Genomic DNA, 15,320 nt, shown 5'->3' on the forward strand with positions numbered 1-15,320 from the left:
GTTTAAAAGTTATGTGATAGCATTTCTTGGAAAGATTGAGTATATTGCACGAAAAGGAAAATTTGTTGATAATCGGCTGTATATAAATCTTGGTTTGTAAGTACTCAACCTTTCCTTGTAAATACGTAATGTCATCGGCGCCTTGACAAACTTAATTTGACTGTTGAATCAAAACATTGCTACCGCTCCGACCAACAGTTTGTAAATAAACCAGGGAAATATAAAAAAACTCGTGGTGCCGGCGAGTTCCGTAATATGTAAATTTCATCGAGTGTGGTAGATCCCGTGAAACACCCTCACAAACAACGTAGTACAATCAATTCAAATAAAAGTTCCTAACCTCGTGGTAGCAGAAAAGTTACATGATCGGTCCAAACATGACCGGGCACAGTTTACACATGCTTCGAAGCATCTTTCCCCGATGGCGAAACAGCTCGACTTCTCTGTACCGAACCGTGGTGAACGATGCAGCATCGCTCCAACTGAAACCATCGCGCGGCCGTAAACCGAAAGCCATGGCCACCACATCATCCCCCGGTGCCACCGAAATCACTGTACCAAAGGATATACTGGAACACTTCCAGACCACTGACGGGATGGATGCGTCCGTGTTGAAACACTTCCCACCATCGATACTGCGTAAAAGCTCCCTCAACACGGAACGATTTTACGTCGCCAATCGAGCGACGGCAGAACGCATCGCGGACGTTATAACACAGGATCTACCGCCCGATCGGTTATTGGTGGAAGTAAATCCTGGCCCAGGAATGCTGACCGAACAAATCCTGAAACGCAAAGTTAACAACCTGCGCCTTTACGAAACGGAATCCGCTTTCGAGCCTCGACTCCGATCGTCACTCAAACTGCCAAAGAATGCGCTTCAGATTGGTGATTTCAACGGGCTGTGGCGGTTGTCCTATCTGGATGGGTTGGACAATGGTCGACGCGTGCTAAAGCTATTGAGTGACATACCACAAAGGAAGTGGCCGGATGAGGTCGGCTTCCGACTGTTTTCCGTCATAGGAACCGTAAAATTTTTGCGCTACCTTATCAACTCGATCACCCACCAGTCGGAATTCTATTTGCTAGGACGGTACGAAATGTACCTCGTGATGTCACCGTTACTTTACGCGGTAAGTATACATTTGCTACGGCTTCGTATGAGAGAAAGTGGTAACTGATGGTTGAGACAATCTTTTGCAGCAAATCGCCGCCACCAAAGACGGAGGATACAAACTGTACCGGGGGAGCACGATCGTGTTTCAGGTGTACTTCGAGCACGAACTGTTGGGAAAGGTACCACGCAAACACTTCCTACCCTGGTGCACTGCTGGCGGTACAAAAAAGGTCCGTACGCTGCACCAGAAGCTAATCGAGGACGGTACGGAAGAGTGGTGTTTGGTGAAGATTGTGCCACGGAGGAATCTGCACGAACATCTGCTGCCGGACAATTTCGGTCTGTTTGCTTCGTTTATAACGCAACATTACATCAGCAGACGGAATCGGATTATCCCATCGCTAGAGTGAGTAGATGAAACTGGGCCGGTGTTGGCAATCGCGTCTAATCCTTTTGCTTCACGCTTTGCAGACACTGGATTCCGCACTGTGGAGCAAGGCTTATTTTGAACGCAAACTATACGCCAAGGACGTCGAAAAAGGCAGCGTCATCAATCGCGAACGTGTTACCGAGTCTGCTGTCGAAATCGATGCCCCTGTCATCGAACGATTATCCGACCAACATGAACATTTACACCGAGTTCGGTGAGCTGACCCCAACGCAGGCGCTAACGCTGTTTAATGAGTTTATCAACTGGTCCGAATTCCACCAGTCACCGTTCATGCAGGCGGTGGAAAGTCAGAAGCTCAAGCAGCGCCTGTTGCGAACGCTTGATGAGGAAGATCCCGGATCGGAAGAGCCCAACGAACCGATGAAAAAACGTTCGGATGCGTAGCGAACGAACGGTGGTCGGTAACCGGTTTCGAACTGACTCTATTTTTATTCGGAGTGCTTATACTGAAAACAGAAGGCGGGGAAACACACGCGCATTACGCGCACAACCCATTATGCATAGTTTTAGTGCCAGCGCGGCACAGTTTGACGCCCTCGAAATACAGCGGGTTAACCTTCATCGCCACCGGCTGTTCCTGCTGCTGGTCGACGTCGTTCCGATTGTTCACCGTCAGCTCGAGCATCTCCGTGGTGCCCTTGATGCAGTCCAGCTCCAGTGTGGTAATGTTAACCCCGATCACCCAGCTGACGCGTTTCTCAATCTTACACATCCGATTGTTCCGATGCAGCTGCACGCACTGCCCTTTGTACGGTACTTCGTTTTTGCCGCTGCAAACATTGCGCGTACACCGCACGATCATCGACGGGCGCGCCAGATCGACGTACTCGCCCGGTTGGCAGAAACCTTGCTGAAAGAGCGGATAGCAGCTTTCCAGCGCCGGAGCGTACACATATCCTGCAAAAAAAAGGTATTTGATGGCATTCATTAAGCGGTTGTGGTTTTAAGCCGGAACTGTAGGGTTACATACCCGGCCGGCAGTCACACACCCAATCGTTGTCGTGATCGCCCGGATAGAGGATTTCGTTCGTGCTGCACTTGCCCGGTATGTAAACGGGGGTGCGATTCTTTAAAAGTAGGAAGAAAAAGCACATTATTGCGGTGCATTTACGAGCGCACAAACTTTCGCTGCAAACTTTCACTTCCATCTCGGGTTTTAGGTCAAATGATGGGCCCGGTCCGGGGACCATGCTGTATCTCCGCCCCACAACAGGAACCGGAGGATAGCAGGAGGTGTTTGATTGATCAGCTCTTTGAAGCGAAATAATTATAGATTTTCAAGGCTAACTTGCGCGTTGTGTTGAGCGCTTCCTGAAGCAACGGACCGGTTTGCCATTCCAACGGTCGTCGTGTGACGTGTGGCTCATGTTAAATGCATAGAATTTCACATACGAAAAAAAACCTTGCAAATAGCTTACGCATCCTTTTTTTTTTTCTGCCCTAATGGCACACACACACGCACAATTCCATTTGTCCTCATTTGCATATTTGAGTTTAAATTTCTTCCTTGACCTTTTTGCGGCTGATAACTCGCGGGGCGCCCACGTTCCCCACTCTCGCACCATCCACTGTCACACACCACTTACGTGGGCATTTTCCAAGCTCGAGCTGACCACCACATCCGCCGGAAAGGCAAACAGCTCCTGGGTGTACGTTTGCTGAGCCAGTATCGCAACACCAAACGCCACCACACTCGCAACCAGGAAACGCGCCATTGCCATTGTGCTCGAACCGTTAAAGACACCGGTCAGCTTGCGACTGGCGGGATGATGTACGCGGTGAACCACGATCGCACGATCGCGAATCTCGCAACGGATCATCTCCGAGCAACCCGTGCTTCCTGTGTGCGTGTGTGTGTGTGTTTTCATCCTCAGACACTTCGCTCGCTTTGCGAAGATTATAAATGTTTTGTTTGATTTCTGTGGCTCTGTGGGTAGGTAGTGCCATAGAGTATGGGCGCTAGTAGCATCATCAGCACGTCTAATCGTTGCGGTTGGGGGTTTTTATGTTTGCTGTTTAAAGCAAAATAATTGCCCGTGCCTGCGCCATCACGAGCCATTTGCACCAACACAGTTGAAGCTTAACTTAAGCCGAGGCGCTTCTCTCGCGAGACTCTCTATCCTTAAGTGGCTTATGCTTTTTAAGGGTATGAAAATTCATTCATGCGCCATCGGACAAGATAGGTGATAATTTGTACCGTCACGGGTCTTTGGTTAATCCTTCGCACTGCTTGGGGATTTCCAGCTACATTGTTGTTGGTCGTCCGGGGTTCGAGGCTGTTGCTGCATCTCGGCTCGTAGTACATCATTTCTAGTTGGTCCCACCATGTACACTAGAGTGTGCTCCCTTGTTCCCTGTTCCAAAGTAGGCGCATCGGCATCGTCTTTCGGAAAGAGGTCGCCATGAATTAAGTGAAGCCTCCAATAGCAACGCAAAACTAAAAACCAGTTTCGCCTCCCCGGTATCGCGATGCGTACGTTGACTTAGAACCACCCAATCGGCTTCGGCAACGGTGACGTAAGCTGTCCAACGAGTCCGCCACTCGGACGAGTCTCGGCGAAGGTCGTCGTGCGCGTCCGCGAGGTTTTGCGCCCTTGTGTGTGAAGCCTCGCGGCATGCGTTGCCTTCCGTTCGGCCCTCGCGCTCTCCCGCCCCTTCCAACGCCAATCCGTCGGATCAAGACAGGTTAGGTGGCAGTAGGGGTTTCCCACCCGAGAACTCCCTGTTCGAGGCCTGTTTTGGCACTATCAATGCGCGCTCGTGCTCTCGGGCTTCTCTCTCTCTCTCTCTCTCTCTCTCTCTCGCTCTTTTGTCTATCGCTCCGCGTGCGTTGCTCTGGTCGGCGTACGATCACGATCTTGTTACGCTCGAAGCCTGCAGAACGGACGGTTGTGCGACTTAGTTTCTTACGTGAAGCCGGTCTAGTAAGGATTGCGGTGACCTTACAGCGGAACATCGACCGAACCACACCAGTTGTGTCACAACCACTGTTTGTCTGCCGGAAGAGTGCTAGCGATGATACGATCGGAACGCATTTTCGACACCATCGCCATCGTGGTCTGCTTTGGGTTGCTTATCGCAAGGTGCTGCTCTCTGCCCGCCACTGATATTGCACCGAAGCTGCACAACGCCCAGCAAAACAGGACGGAACTGTTTGCGTACCCCGCCGAACAGTCGGCCGTCGAATCGAAGCAAAACGCACGGGTAAGTGTTTCCCCTTAGTAGTCCATTCGGCCGGCGCCAGCGTTGTTTGTACTAATCCGATGGCTCATCCATCCCGCCAGAACCGTACGCCCATCTACATACCGAAGCAATGTGCAGAGAACGAGATCCTCTATCCGGGTGACCACGAGAACGATTGGGTTTGTGATTGTAAGCCAAGTAAGTGACGGTGTTCCGTTCCCGCAGTTTCGTTATCAGCGGTTGTGGCAGCTTAGATGCTTAGCTCAAAAAATCCCTCCTCTCTCTCTCTCACTCTCTCTCTGTCTCTCTGGCCGGCACTTTTCCCGGTACTTCCCGCAGCGTACGTGTACCATCCGCAAACGCAACAGTGCTACCAAATGTACACCAAAGGATACTGTCCGGCCGGCAATGTAATTTACATCGAGCCGAAAGGAAAAACCCCGGTCTGCCTGCCGAACCAGTGTCCGGACGGGACGGTGCGCTTTATGAACGTGTGTGCCGTGCTCAACAAAGAGCACGCGCTGTGCCATCTGGCCAACCTTAGGATGGTGGTGGGAATTAACGAAGATACGCACGAACTGGAGTGTGTGAACATTTCCGATGTAGCGTTCAATCGGACCTTGATCAACAACAGCAACAATACGCGGGAGTAGCGCGTGTGTTTTTGTGTCTGTGGTGTGGGCGCCCGGTCGGCCCGGTTAGCCCGTTTTTGGAGAGAAATATTTGCCAATAAAATATGCATTTGAGCCAAGTGATTGAACGTAACGCCGCACGTCGTAACAGTTGAGCAACTTAAATTTTTAAACGTTCACAAAGTGACATGAGCGATGATGGGTCAAAATATCGTTTCGAAATAGTCTAAATAGTGAGCCTAGTTATCGCCTTTTTTTTTTAAAACCTGTTTTGTAAAGTTAAGTTAACGTTAACGGCAACGAGGCGAAATTTCTCATTACAGCAAATGTTTTTACATTTGTGGAAAATAAAAAGTAAATAACAACAAAACCACCATTACTCATAGTAGCACCTCACTGTGTGTCGTGAGAAAAGCACAACGGCAACCTTCTTGGACCTGCGTTTTGACAGTTAGTGAAGAGTTCAAAAATTTTCAAAATTTTAAAATGTTTGGAAGAAAACAGTTGAAAAACTGCTGAGTGTTCCATGATTTGTGCATTTGACGTAAAATTTAACAACAATATTAAAAATATTAAGTAATCATTCCAATTTATTGGACAATACGGCCTCAAGCCGTAATCTTTAAAATATAAATAAAATAAGTAAATAATTCCAATTTATTGTTGATATTTTGTAAGCGATTGGAAGAAAAAGAAACATTAAGTTAAAAATTAAAATTTTGCTAACGGCTCTGTTTGAAATATGAACTACCTTCCTTGCACTAAAATACTTCACTCACTTTTCCTTTCTATCGTCCCAATTTTCCCAACCCACAGCTCAGTGACATTTTCAAATCAAATTAACATACCAACCACACAACCAGAAGCACACCAGCGAAGAAAACAGGTGGCCTCATGCGTAAAGTAGTAGCAGCTCTCGCCACCACTCCACGTGTGCGTTGAGCTGATAACGGACGAGAAAGAAAAAAAAATCCCCTTCCACCAGCGGGCAGCAGGCAAGTTTTCGCTTCCGTACAAAAGAGCATAATGTAACCAGTTTTCCCGGCTTCCGGGAGCAAACGAGCAAACAAGGTGTACGAGAGCGTGAGAGTTGTCTAGCGCTCTCCACGTGCGCAACTTGTTTTTCCCAGAGCCGCACCCACGGCTTCCCACATCCCATGCCAGCAGCGGCAGCATCATTCCGTCACATGAAAAGCAATTTCCCTAAACATCATGCTCCTTCTCTGTCTTGCGCGCGCGCCTGCCTGCTCTCTCTCGCTCTCTTTCTTTTTCCCACACCGTATTGAGTCGTTGTGAAAATCAATATCGCGCCCAAACCTTCACACACACACACACACACACACACACACTAATTTGAGCAATCTACTAACAACCCTCATCGGTGTGTGCGTGTGTATGCTCTCTCAAACAAATTTTCCGCACACAATTTTTCTCGCACTCCTCTCTCTCTCTCTCGCTCTCGTTCGGCAAAAGGCGAGCTTGTGGAAAATCTTGCACAGCTCGCAGTTGCAGATTTAACGTTGCCAAGCTAGGAGTAGCAATCGTAAGCGATCCCCCTTGACGGAGTGCCACGGGGATTTTTTTTCCTTCAACGCCTCCCCGGGAGTGACGCCGCAGTGTTTCGTAGTGCAGTGGGATTTTTTTGTTTGCCGTGGTCGTAGGAATTTTAAGCGAAATCGACATTGTGCTACAGTGGGTGTATAGTTTGCGTAGTGTGCAAGTAAGTAAGGCCCGACTGGCCCGCGAAAAATCGGTACGGAATTGGTTGGTTTTCCCCCCCGGGGGAATATGGAACACCGAAGTGGTTTTATGTGTTGCTGCCAGTTACAATACTTCCATTACTGTGACACATAATGTTGGCGACTGATGCTACCCGTGATTCGGAAAGCGGAAAGTTAGTTTTTCCTGCGAATGAAAACTTCATCCAAGAGGACGTGTCGTGGTGTTAAACATGTGTTTTTCCTAGCTTTGTGAAGAAGAATGTGCCCACTACGGTACGGTGGCCTTCAGGATGCTCCAGACTACTACGTCCAGCAATCGCACCAATGAGTACAGGCACGAACGAGCTCGCGCGTGTGTGTGTGTGTGCGTGCGTGTTGTGAGCTTTTTTCTCCACCATGGATGAATGAATCGTACACGGCCAAGGAACAGTGCAACACATACACATCCTCCGTTGACAATCTCGGCTCAGTACAACTGGAACTGTCAGTGGCACAGAGTGCTCGATAGAAAGTGGGGTTTTTCCTTTCTCTCGGGTTGTGTTGTTGGGGGGACTGCTTCCCTTCATTAAAACAAGCTCGCATATCGCGATTGTGTGTACGTGTGCGTGTGTACAAGGATTGCGTGTGTTGGTTAGTAGTGTTTGAAGCGACGGGGAAAACCCATACACGCCCCAAAGGAAATTCGGCGCCGACCTCCTTAACGTGACTTGGTCGTTGGGGCTTTTTTTTGCGAGCGGAAAAAAGGATACCAGAACGCGAAAGCGACCGAAAATACATATATATGCAAGTGAAGTTTATGCATAATTTATTTTTAGCTACAGGATTGTTATTAAATCGATAAATACCTTACGGCGCTCGGTGACGGTGCTCGGTTCCGTTGCGTGATGGCAGATATACCAACAAACAACATCCACCGGCGGTGTGTGTGCCGGTCGGTCGGTCGATTGTTGGTACGGCCGAATCGTACACCATCGCTTATCGTTTGCGGTTCAGTTGGTACTGTTTTCGCATGTCACAGAACCTGACGCGGTTATGGGCGGAAGATGGCGGGCCTCGAAGCTGGGAAAAGGATCTTTATTGCCTCGTTATGCAGCAAATGGTGTGTAATATCTAAAAGAAGATTGTGATAAAAACAGACCAAGGCATGGTGTGCCGAAGACAAAGCGTCAAGGCGTCCTCCCTAACCATGAGTCGGTTCAAAAATAACCAAAACAATGGCGCATTTCCATTTCATACCCGTACGATTGATTCACAACTCATCGACGGAAGCAAGATTGAGTCCACCAGAAGGAACCAGCGGAATGAATAATGCGAGAGTGGACATCCGGAACGGTGCCAAAAACTAGTCATCGGTTCTTGATTTTCGCCCATCAGCACAATGTTTGGAAGCCTTCCACAGAGACTAATCCAATGAGGTTCTAGCATTATCCACCGGGGAGAGTATTATGAGCTGTGGAATTGGATGTTGGAACCGGCCAGAGAGCATGATTAAATCGCAATTGCGTAACACTCGAACCGGACACTGGACTGGAGTCAAAATGGTCGCGCAATCCAGCTCCGGTTGTCAAAACGAAGTACACCATGAACCTCTCTGGTGAATGACAGTTCTGAAGCTTTGTCGCTAAACAAAATGGTCCCATTAGGGTGTCGTTATCAAAGTGATTGATTTGTGAACTTCTCTCCCGGAGGACCAGGTACTGGCAGCGCTTTTTTTTTTGGCCGTTGTCACCACCCTAGAATTGATCGTGAAAGTAAGTTCATTACCATAAATTCGATGCTAAAAATATCTGATCTACTCTCTCTACATTGCGACGCTCTCGTCCAACCCGATACACATGTCCGTCCCATTTTCGATGACGTCCGATCCGCTCTGTCAAGCTGTGGTCGGGGGTTCTCTGAAGGTTACCGCACTGTGCCGCACACAACCGCAACAGAATTTGTCATCCCACTTGTATCGGACGTTCGGCCAAATGTACTACAACACTGTTCGGTGCTGTTTTTTTGTTGGTGGAATTTTTCACGCTGTGGATGATGATATTCGGGTGTGCCGTCTTCGGCTCTGACCCGTCCGTGAAAGGTTGTCAACACGACCGTAAAGCAAGGTACACAACCAACAGCGTCCGTTTGTGGATTTGTGTGCAAAGTAGTGTAGGTCGAAGTTGTTTGACACGTTCAAACACATGGACAAGTGGCGATTTTGGGAGGAGAGTTTGATAGAACATCAGATATTATCAGATCCAAGGATGCGGGAGATGAATGGTTTGGTAAATTTGTGTGTGCAAAAAAAATATGGCGATGGACGCTGTTTGTTTGCAGTTCTCGGTATTTGTAAAGCGTTTCAAGAATTTATCGATGAATGATTTTTTTTTGTTCTTGGAAGAAAACCCTCTAGCACTCATCCACAATTCATAATTAACCAATTGTTTGTTGCCCTTTTCTGTGCGTATCAGACATCTTAGATACTTATCCAATAATTGTATTAAGCGATCAATCAATTTGGACTAGATTTGAATGGGGTTTTTTGTGGGACATAATAATCGTCCAACGTCTGGTGGGGGCACATAATGGAAGCGTTAAATAGTTGAAAATTCACCAGTCACTCACCGGCAGAGTACGGCCATGATACCGTTTCGGCTAGAACTGTGCCACCGCCGATGACCTTATTATTAATATCAAACACGGATCAATCATTCCGATTAAATCTAATCGATAGTGCACCAACATCAGTGTCCAAGCAGTTTGGAGTAAAAAGAGCTTTTATTTTATTACAGTTTTCCGGTGAGGTTGTGATTAAAATAATCTTCAATTTATGAGCCACTTTTACTTAAAATTTACTCCTGTTCTTGGATCTTTTGACACCTTGCAAATAGATAGGATGGTGAGATTTATCGTAAATCAAAGGTAAAGCTTTTAATGGAACTTCTATCCAACGCTATCTTCTCAAAAGCTATTGTGATAATTTGTTAAACGAGCACCACCTTTCACAACGGGATTGTGGTGTAATTTTCACACCGTTCATTTTCACGAAGCAGTATGAATGCGACACGTTCCATTGCGACTCGTTTCAAATAACCTTTTGTACAGCTTTCTTTTATCCAAACGAAAAAGCAAACGGGGGGAAAATGTGGGCAAACTGATGAGATATATAATTTGCCGATAACGACAATGGATGGTTACAGCTTTTAACCCTGTAACGAATCCGCCGCACACACCTACATTGTGCTGAATGATGGGTGGAAAAACTGTGTGCGTGTGAGTGTTTGGGTGGAAAACGACTGAGCGATTGGTTCGGGACAAAAAAAAAAACGGATCAACTTTCCAATTGACGTTCCGATGATTGATCGGTGAATGGAGCGATAAGCGAGAGGGAGAGAAATGAAATTAAAGAGCAAAAAATATACATTTATGGCATTTTTTTGTTAGAAAATAGTCACCAAATCATCGAAAGTTCAAATGTATAAAATATTTTCTTATAGCTAGCTTTTTCTAAGGTTGAATTAAATCTTACAAAGAACTTCTCGCAACCGATCTTTGCCGACATTGGCCTTATCTACACCCTCGCAGACTATACAGGTCGTGGGTGTCAGAAAATGATACCGGAGATCCGGTGCGCTATTCATGCGATGACACCATCGTCTGTGCCGGATGGTCGATTTTCCTGCAGTTTTCCCACCTACTGCGCTGTCCGTTTTCCCATCCGTCTGGTGGCGGGACAAGCTCACAATATCGTGTTGGCTTCTCCAACGGCTGATGAACCCGATAGACGGTTCGGTTCCCGTTGCCAAGCAGCTGAAGGTTTTTTTCTTCTATACGCTTTCCGAGTGTAGGTGGCTCACATGCTGGTGCAAATATGCGGCACATGGTTGGTACAACAAATTTGAGCATTTTTTCCCCATTCCGTACTCAGAGTTCATGACATGATCAAGATATTTGATAGTGTTGTTATTTTCGACTCGCTCTATATTTATCACTGTTTTCAAAGGCAAGCATCAGAAAATCACATTTTATACACGAGAGTACATCTACAGGAAAATATATTTCTTTAGAGAATTTAAATTTCATTTTAATCGTCCGTGCTTTAAAAACCGATGGAGCCGCATGGTAGCTCACGCGAGCGTGACAGTTCTTCGGCACAACGAGAACCGTATAATAAATAGAATGTCAGTCGCAGTTGTAGTGGGTTGGGCATGATGTGTCTCTGCTCTGGAATTTGCATAACGATTTAATTAAGGAACCAGCGGCAGAGCCCACACTGGACACACTCAAGAAATAGCGCTCGAGTGTGGCAGAAATCCGAGGCACAAAGTCCCACTGCGGCAACTGTTTTTTATTTGTCATCCTCATCTTTACATACATACCCATCCTAATGGCGCTTGTCGGATAAGGAAGCAATATATTCTCGATTCTATTGCATCATCAGGCTTTGCACAACGGCAAGCTGACGGACGGCGGAAGTTGCGTAGCTATCGAAGATGAATAAATTTAAAACTTTTCTGAATAGAAGCAGCGTTAGCAGCGACACACAGCCGGAGATCGTTATGCTTCCGGGGAAAAAAGGCAACATATTTGTGAAGAGTGTCTCCTGTTTTTTTTTTCTAGTTCCCCAGTACAGTAGGGAATATTTTTTACAACATTCAACCATTTCATTGTGTTTGGAGTATCGATTTTATATAAAAAGTAACATTTTTTCTTAGCGAACTGTAAGTAAAAGAAAGCTTCTGTAACACCAATACAAATCTCGAACACACATACACGCTCCCGCAGCTCTGCGGTTCCTGTGAGTAATGGTTAATGGCGTCAAATCGTGTCTGGTACGCCTGAATGTATGCACTCAGTAATGTACGACCAGCAGAATGAGCGTTTGCGGTTGGGCTGTGTTTAATCAAGCTTGCTTATCCTCCCACACGAACCTGCGGACGTGTGTCGGTAAAAGCTAATTTGCACACCACAATTTATGGAACAGCGACAATTAATTATAAATTACCTATCATCCGTAAAGACACCAAGAACGTGTGGTGTGCCAAGGAACAAAAAACACGAACCAAATGTCCATTGGGCGTTGGCGAAAATAGTATCACCCGAAATCGAAAGAGAGAAGCCAAGCGTGCCTGATGCCTTGACATTGACGCTTTTAATGACGCTTGGCCAAAAATAGCGCGCTGTCTGCAAGAGTTCGAAGGTTCGAAGCATCCTAATGTAGCGGCTCGTGTGTCGTCGCGGGTGTGGACAGATGTTGCCAAACACAGTCAACAATCACAGTTTTCGCCAACTTGCACTCTCGTTCGGTACTTTCCTTGTGATTGTTCCTCTTAACGACTTATCGGCAATTGTGTGGCAGGTGAAATTGGATAAGTGATCACCCGGCGGGTATAAACAAAACGTGACAACGTGTCCACCGGCGTTCAACAGACGAGACACATGTCCTTCCGGCCGGTCGGCTGTCGGCACCCGGGTATAGGCTCGTGAAAGCATCGTGTCACGCGTATTGGCGTCGCAGTAACATTCGGTGACAGTTGACGTGTGGTGCCGAGCCAATCCGTTCACACGGGACACTGGTGCAACCTCTTGTGACATGTGTTTCTGTGTTCCTTTTTCCCACTTCTCAGCAGAAAGTGTTTACTGTTCAAACAGAGCAGCTTCGACAGCTCGTGAAATCGAAGATTGAACAGGACGGGGCATTTGTTTTTGGTGCAAATTGTGAATGTCGTGAGCAGGATTCGTGTGACACGCCAACAGTGTGACCTACAGTGTGTTGCATGTGGGAGGGTGCAGTAGCGTACACGTGACCCACCCACTGCCGAGGCCGCCGACATCATGCATTTGCATTTTGAGAAGAACTCCAACACAAGATGCGACTGCCCGATACTGTCGTTGTCCTGGATGGGCAAGGTGCCGGATGACATACCGGAGGTAAGTACTGACTTTTACTCTTCTTCCCTTGAACTACATTCTTTTTGATTGCTCCAAAATTGGAGACTTTAGGTAAAAGTGAACCACTCCAGAAAATGCTAAAGTCTGGGCCTATTTTTTTCTGCAAACGTCTGCAAAATTTCGAGACAACAAAAATTCTAGTGAGGTTCCTTAAAAAATGGTTCCATGTCATGAGTGTTCCTAACGGATCTGTAAGCAGTGACACTTTCCGGCTCTTAAATGATCCATCTTAGGGTTTTGTGCGACGTGCTCAAGAGCTTTCTTCCATAGCTCGACAGGCAGGCACATGAATGCAGGCCACTAATTGGACATCTCACTCGACAAGAGTGACGATGCTCTAGGCACATCGCACGAGCATTAGCCTCAGGGTTTCTGCAACTGTTTACAAATAACGTGCTCACTTTTTCAAATAATAATCGCAAAACACGTAATTTATTAGACAGCATGCTTTCATTCTTGACCCCAGCTCTGACAGTCTGATAAGCAAATCACAGACTTCATTCGCCGATGTGACATCAGCCAATTCTTTCAGTCACTCACAAACCCCAACAATGGACAGATCAGTGCTGGTAGCTCTCTTGGGTTTGTTTGCGATTCCCTTCGTCGCCGGTATTAGGTTTTTGGTGTGAAGTTGTGGTAGAGTTTCTTACCATTTCTGCCCATTGCTAGGGCAGTTTCTTGCTCGGCAAGTTTCTTTACACAGCATCGGCCGCTTATCCAAAACAGTTAAGGATTGATGTGGATCACATCGCAAACCAGGAACTGCAGGAAGAGATTACGTTCACCAGGACGAAGAATCGGGTGTCTCATACCTTGTACAGTTTGGGTGAGCATAGAGAGTTTTGGACAACGCTGGAGGTTTATGGATTCCGGCGAGGTGATGCAGTGAGCACTAATGAAACAACCTCTAGTGACTGATGTTCTGTGACAAGCAGGGACATAGGGATGTCTCTTTAAAAATTCTGCACAGCAAGTGTTGCATAGTGATAACTTCTTAATAATAACGGCTGATAATGGGTTCCCCATGTTTCTTTCACACATCTGTCCTTTGTTTTATTTCACTAATTCCGATGCTCAAAAGTTGCTATAAATTTGTTAAAGTCTACTTTGTTTTATAGAATTCGGGCACTTTTATTAAGATTTTTTTTGCCCACACATGTCACCTGCTCCGTGAGAATCAGCTTTACTCGCAGACGGTGCAGTTAAAATAACAAAAATAAACAGCACCACCACCACCAAAAACGATGAGTTTGTTGAGTAATGTCCAATACGACAGTAATCCGGATTGTGGCGATGCTTACAGACATGTGTGGGTGTGGGCGTCTAGTTCATGCCGAACGGTGCAATTGTGTCGTCCCTTTGCGCTACATCATATAAGCTTCCTTAGCTATATTAACCTCTGGAAAGGTCAACGATCTATTGCTTTTACGTCCCAAGTAGCCCTTCAAATAAGTATTGAGAGTTTTAGTGGTCAAACATATTTTTTTGTAAAAGTAGATCAAACAATTTGATGCGTCTTTAGAAATGACTTCATGTTGGTAAATTACAGGTGAATACTTTTGCAAATGTTTTCAGTATATTGTACATTTTCTACATTATTTTCTGCTGAAATTCTCGAACATATAATAACTCAATTCCAATATGTCCACCGTGCTTACATTCAGCGAATAGACGTTACCTTCTTGGACGCCGCCGGTCGTGAATGTGTCTATCGGTCTGGCTACTAATCGGATTAAACGATGATGTGGTAAATGAGAAACGAATCACCAGGGAACGACAGCGTACACATGTTTTGCAGGTTTCGTAGGGATTATTACACACTGGTTCCTTAGTGCGACCAGAAAGAAGAACGCCCGTAAAGCCGTGAACGCCTTGAGTAGCGTCGGCTGAGTTGCACTTTTCATTCATCGACAGGAAATGTGCTCCTTTCAAACGGACGCCGGATCCGGCACGTAATGAGTACCGTTTCTGACTCTTCCAAGCGATCAGAAAGGTAAACAAATGCGCACAACGGGCGATTGAAGTAGCATCAAGCCCCGTGCAGTGGCAGGTTGAGTGAATGATAAACTCAAGTACATTGTAACTCCCTCGCGCTGGTTCAGAACATCAGAAAAAGGGTTGAATAGGGTGTAAGTATATGCTCAGGTGCTGCTGCTGCTTCCCAACACACCGTGGGCATTAATGATTGCTTTGAAGAAGGCAAAAAAAAACCCCGCCTCTCCCGACATTCCCCCGGCTCGTTATGAACAGGCTGAAGCATTTTTCAAACTTGTCCCTTCTTTCCT

The 15,320-nt window shown here is 46.5% G+C and overlaps 4 protein-coding genes across 10 annotated transcripts in view; 3 read left to right on the forward strand and 1 right to left on the reverse strand.

The window, feature by feature from the left end:
- Positions 1–153: 153 nt before the first annotated feature.
- LOC118505108 (dimethyladenosine transferase 2, mitochondrial-like) lies at positions 154–2,253 on the forward strand. Its single transcript, XM_036040410.1, has 3 exons — positions 154–1,133; positions 1,204–1,523; positions 1,589–2,253. The coding sequence occupies exons 1-3, from the start codon at positions 363–365 to the stop codon at positions 1,950–1,952; spliced, it is 1,455 nt and encodes a 484-aa protein (XP_035896303.1). The 5' UTR covers positions 154–362; the 3' UTR covers positions 1,953–2,253.
- Positions 1,974–3,900, reverse strand: LOC118505111. Of its 2 annotated transcripts, none has more exons than XM_036040412.1 (3): positions 3,155–3,729; positions 2,539–2,635; positions 1,974–2,465 (listed from the first exon to the last, which is right to left on the reverse strand). In XM_036040412.1, exons 1-3 carry the CDS (start codon positions 3,434–3,436, stop codon positions 2,047–2,049), a joined length of 798 nt encoding a protein of 265 aa, XP_035896305.1. In that variant the 5' UTR covers positions 3,437–3,729; the 3' UTR covers positions 1,974–2,046. The 2 variants fall into 2 exon arrangements, with proteins under 2 accessions (XP_035896305.1, XP_035896306.1); XM_036040413.1 differs by lacking the exon at positions 3,155–3,729 and adding an exon at positions 3,766–3,900 and having other exon boundaries at positions 1,978–2,465.
- Positions 3,872–5,533, forward strand: LOC118505112. The gene is made up of 3 exons (XM_036040414.1): positions 3,872–4,772; positions 4,853–4,949; positions 5,091–5,533. Exons 1-3 carry the CDS (start codon positions 4,584–4,586, stop codon positions 5,402–5,404), a joined length of 600 nt encoding a protein of 199 aa, XP_035896307.1. The 5' UTR covers positions 3,872–4,583; the 3' UTR covers positions 5,405–5,533.
- Positions 5,534–6,877: 1,344 nt separating this feature from the next.
- Positions 6,878–15,320, forward strand: part of LOC118505113 — a 33,247-nt gene continuing 24,804 nt past the window's right edge. For 3 of the 6 annotated variants that reach the window (XM_036040415.1, XM_036040420.1, XM_036040421.1), the window contains exons 1-2: positions 6,878–7,103; positions 12,711–13,014. In XM_036040415.1, coding sequence (XP_035896308.1) covers positions 12,919–13,014 — 96 coding nt within the window. In that variant the 5' untranslated portion in view covers positions 6,878–7,103; positions 12,711–12,918. Of the gene's footprint in view, positions 7,137–12,710; positions 13,015–15,320 lie in introns of all 6 variants that reach the window. The other 3 variants (XM_036040418.1, XM_036040419.1, XM_036040417.1) reach the window with 3 other exon arrangements.

The sequence above is a fragment of the Anopheles stephensi genome, chromosome 2 (genome assembly GCF_013141755.1).
Source record: "Anopheles stephensi strain Indian chromosome 2, UCI_ANSTEP_V1.0, whole genome shotgun sequence".
Lineage (NCBI taxonomy): Eukaryota > Metazoa > Arthropoda > Insecta > Diptera > Culicidae > Anopheles > Anopheles stephensi.

What these genes read in the sequence shown, in the direction of transcription:
- LOC118505108 (XM_036040410.1), top strand. Translation starts at nt 363, where the DNA reads ATGATCGGTCCAAACATGACCGGGCACAGTTTACACATGCTTCGAAGC. An exon ending in TGTCACCGTTACTTTACGCG is followed by an intron (nt 1,134 to 1,203) that starts GTAAGTATACAT and finishes AATCTTTTGCAG; the next exon opens with CAAATCGCCGCCACCAAAGA. An exon ending in CGGATTATCCCATCGCTAGA is followed by an intron (nt 1,524 to 1,588) that starts GTGAGTAGATGA and finishes CACGCTTTGCAG; the next exon opens with ACACTGGATTCCGCACTGTG.
- LOC118505111 (XM_036040412.1), bottom strand. Translation starts at nt 3,436, where the DNA reads ATGAAAACACACACACACACGCACACAGGAAGCACGGGTTGCTCGGAG. An exon ending in CGAGCTTGGAAAATGCCCAC is followed by an intron (nt 2,636 to 3,154) that starts GTAAGTGGTGTG and finishes CTACTTTTAAAG; the next exon opens with AATCGCACCCCCGTTTACAT. An exon ending in GGTGTGTGACTGCCGGCCGG is followed by an intron (nt 2,466 to 2,538) that starts GTATGTAACCCT and finishes TTTTTTTTGCAG; the next exon opens with GATATGTGTACGCTCCGGCG.
- LOC118505112 (XM_036040414.1), top strand. Translation starts at nt 4,584, where the DNA reads ATGATACGATCGGAACGCATTTTCGACACCATCGCCATCGTGGTCTGC. An exon ending in AATCGAAGCAAAACGCACGG is followed by an intron (nt 4,773 to 4,852) that starts GTAAGTGTTTCC and finishes CCATCCCGCCAG; the next exon opens with AACCGTACGCCCATCTACAT. An exon ending in GGTTTGTGATTGTAAGCCAA is followed by an intron (nt 4,950 to 5,090) that starts GTAAGTGACGGT and finishes TACTTCCCGCAG; the next exon opens with CGTACGTGTACCATCCGCAA.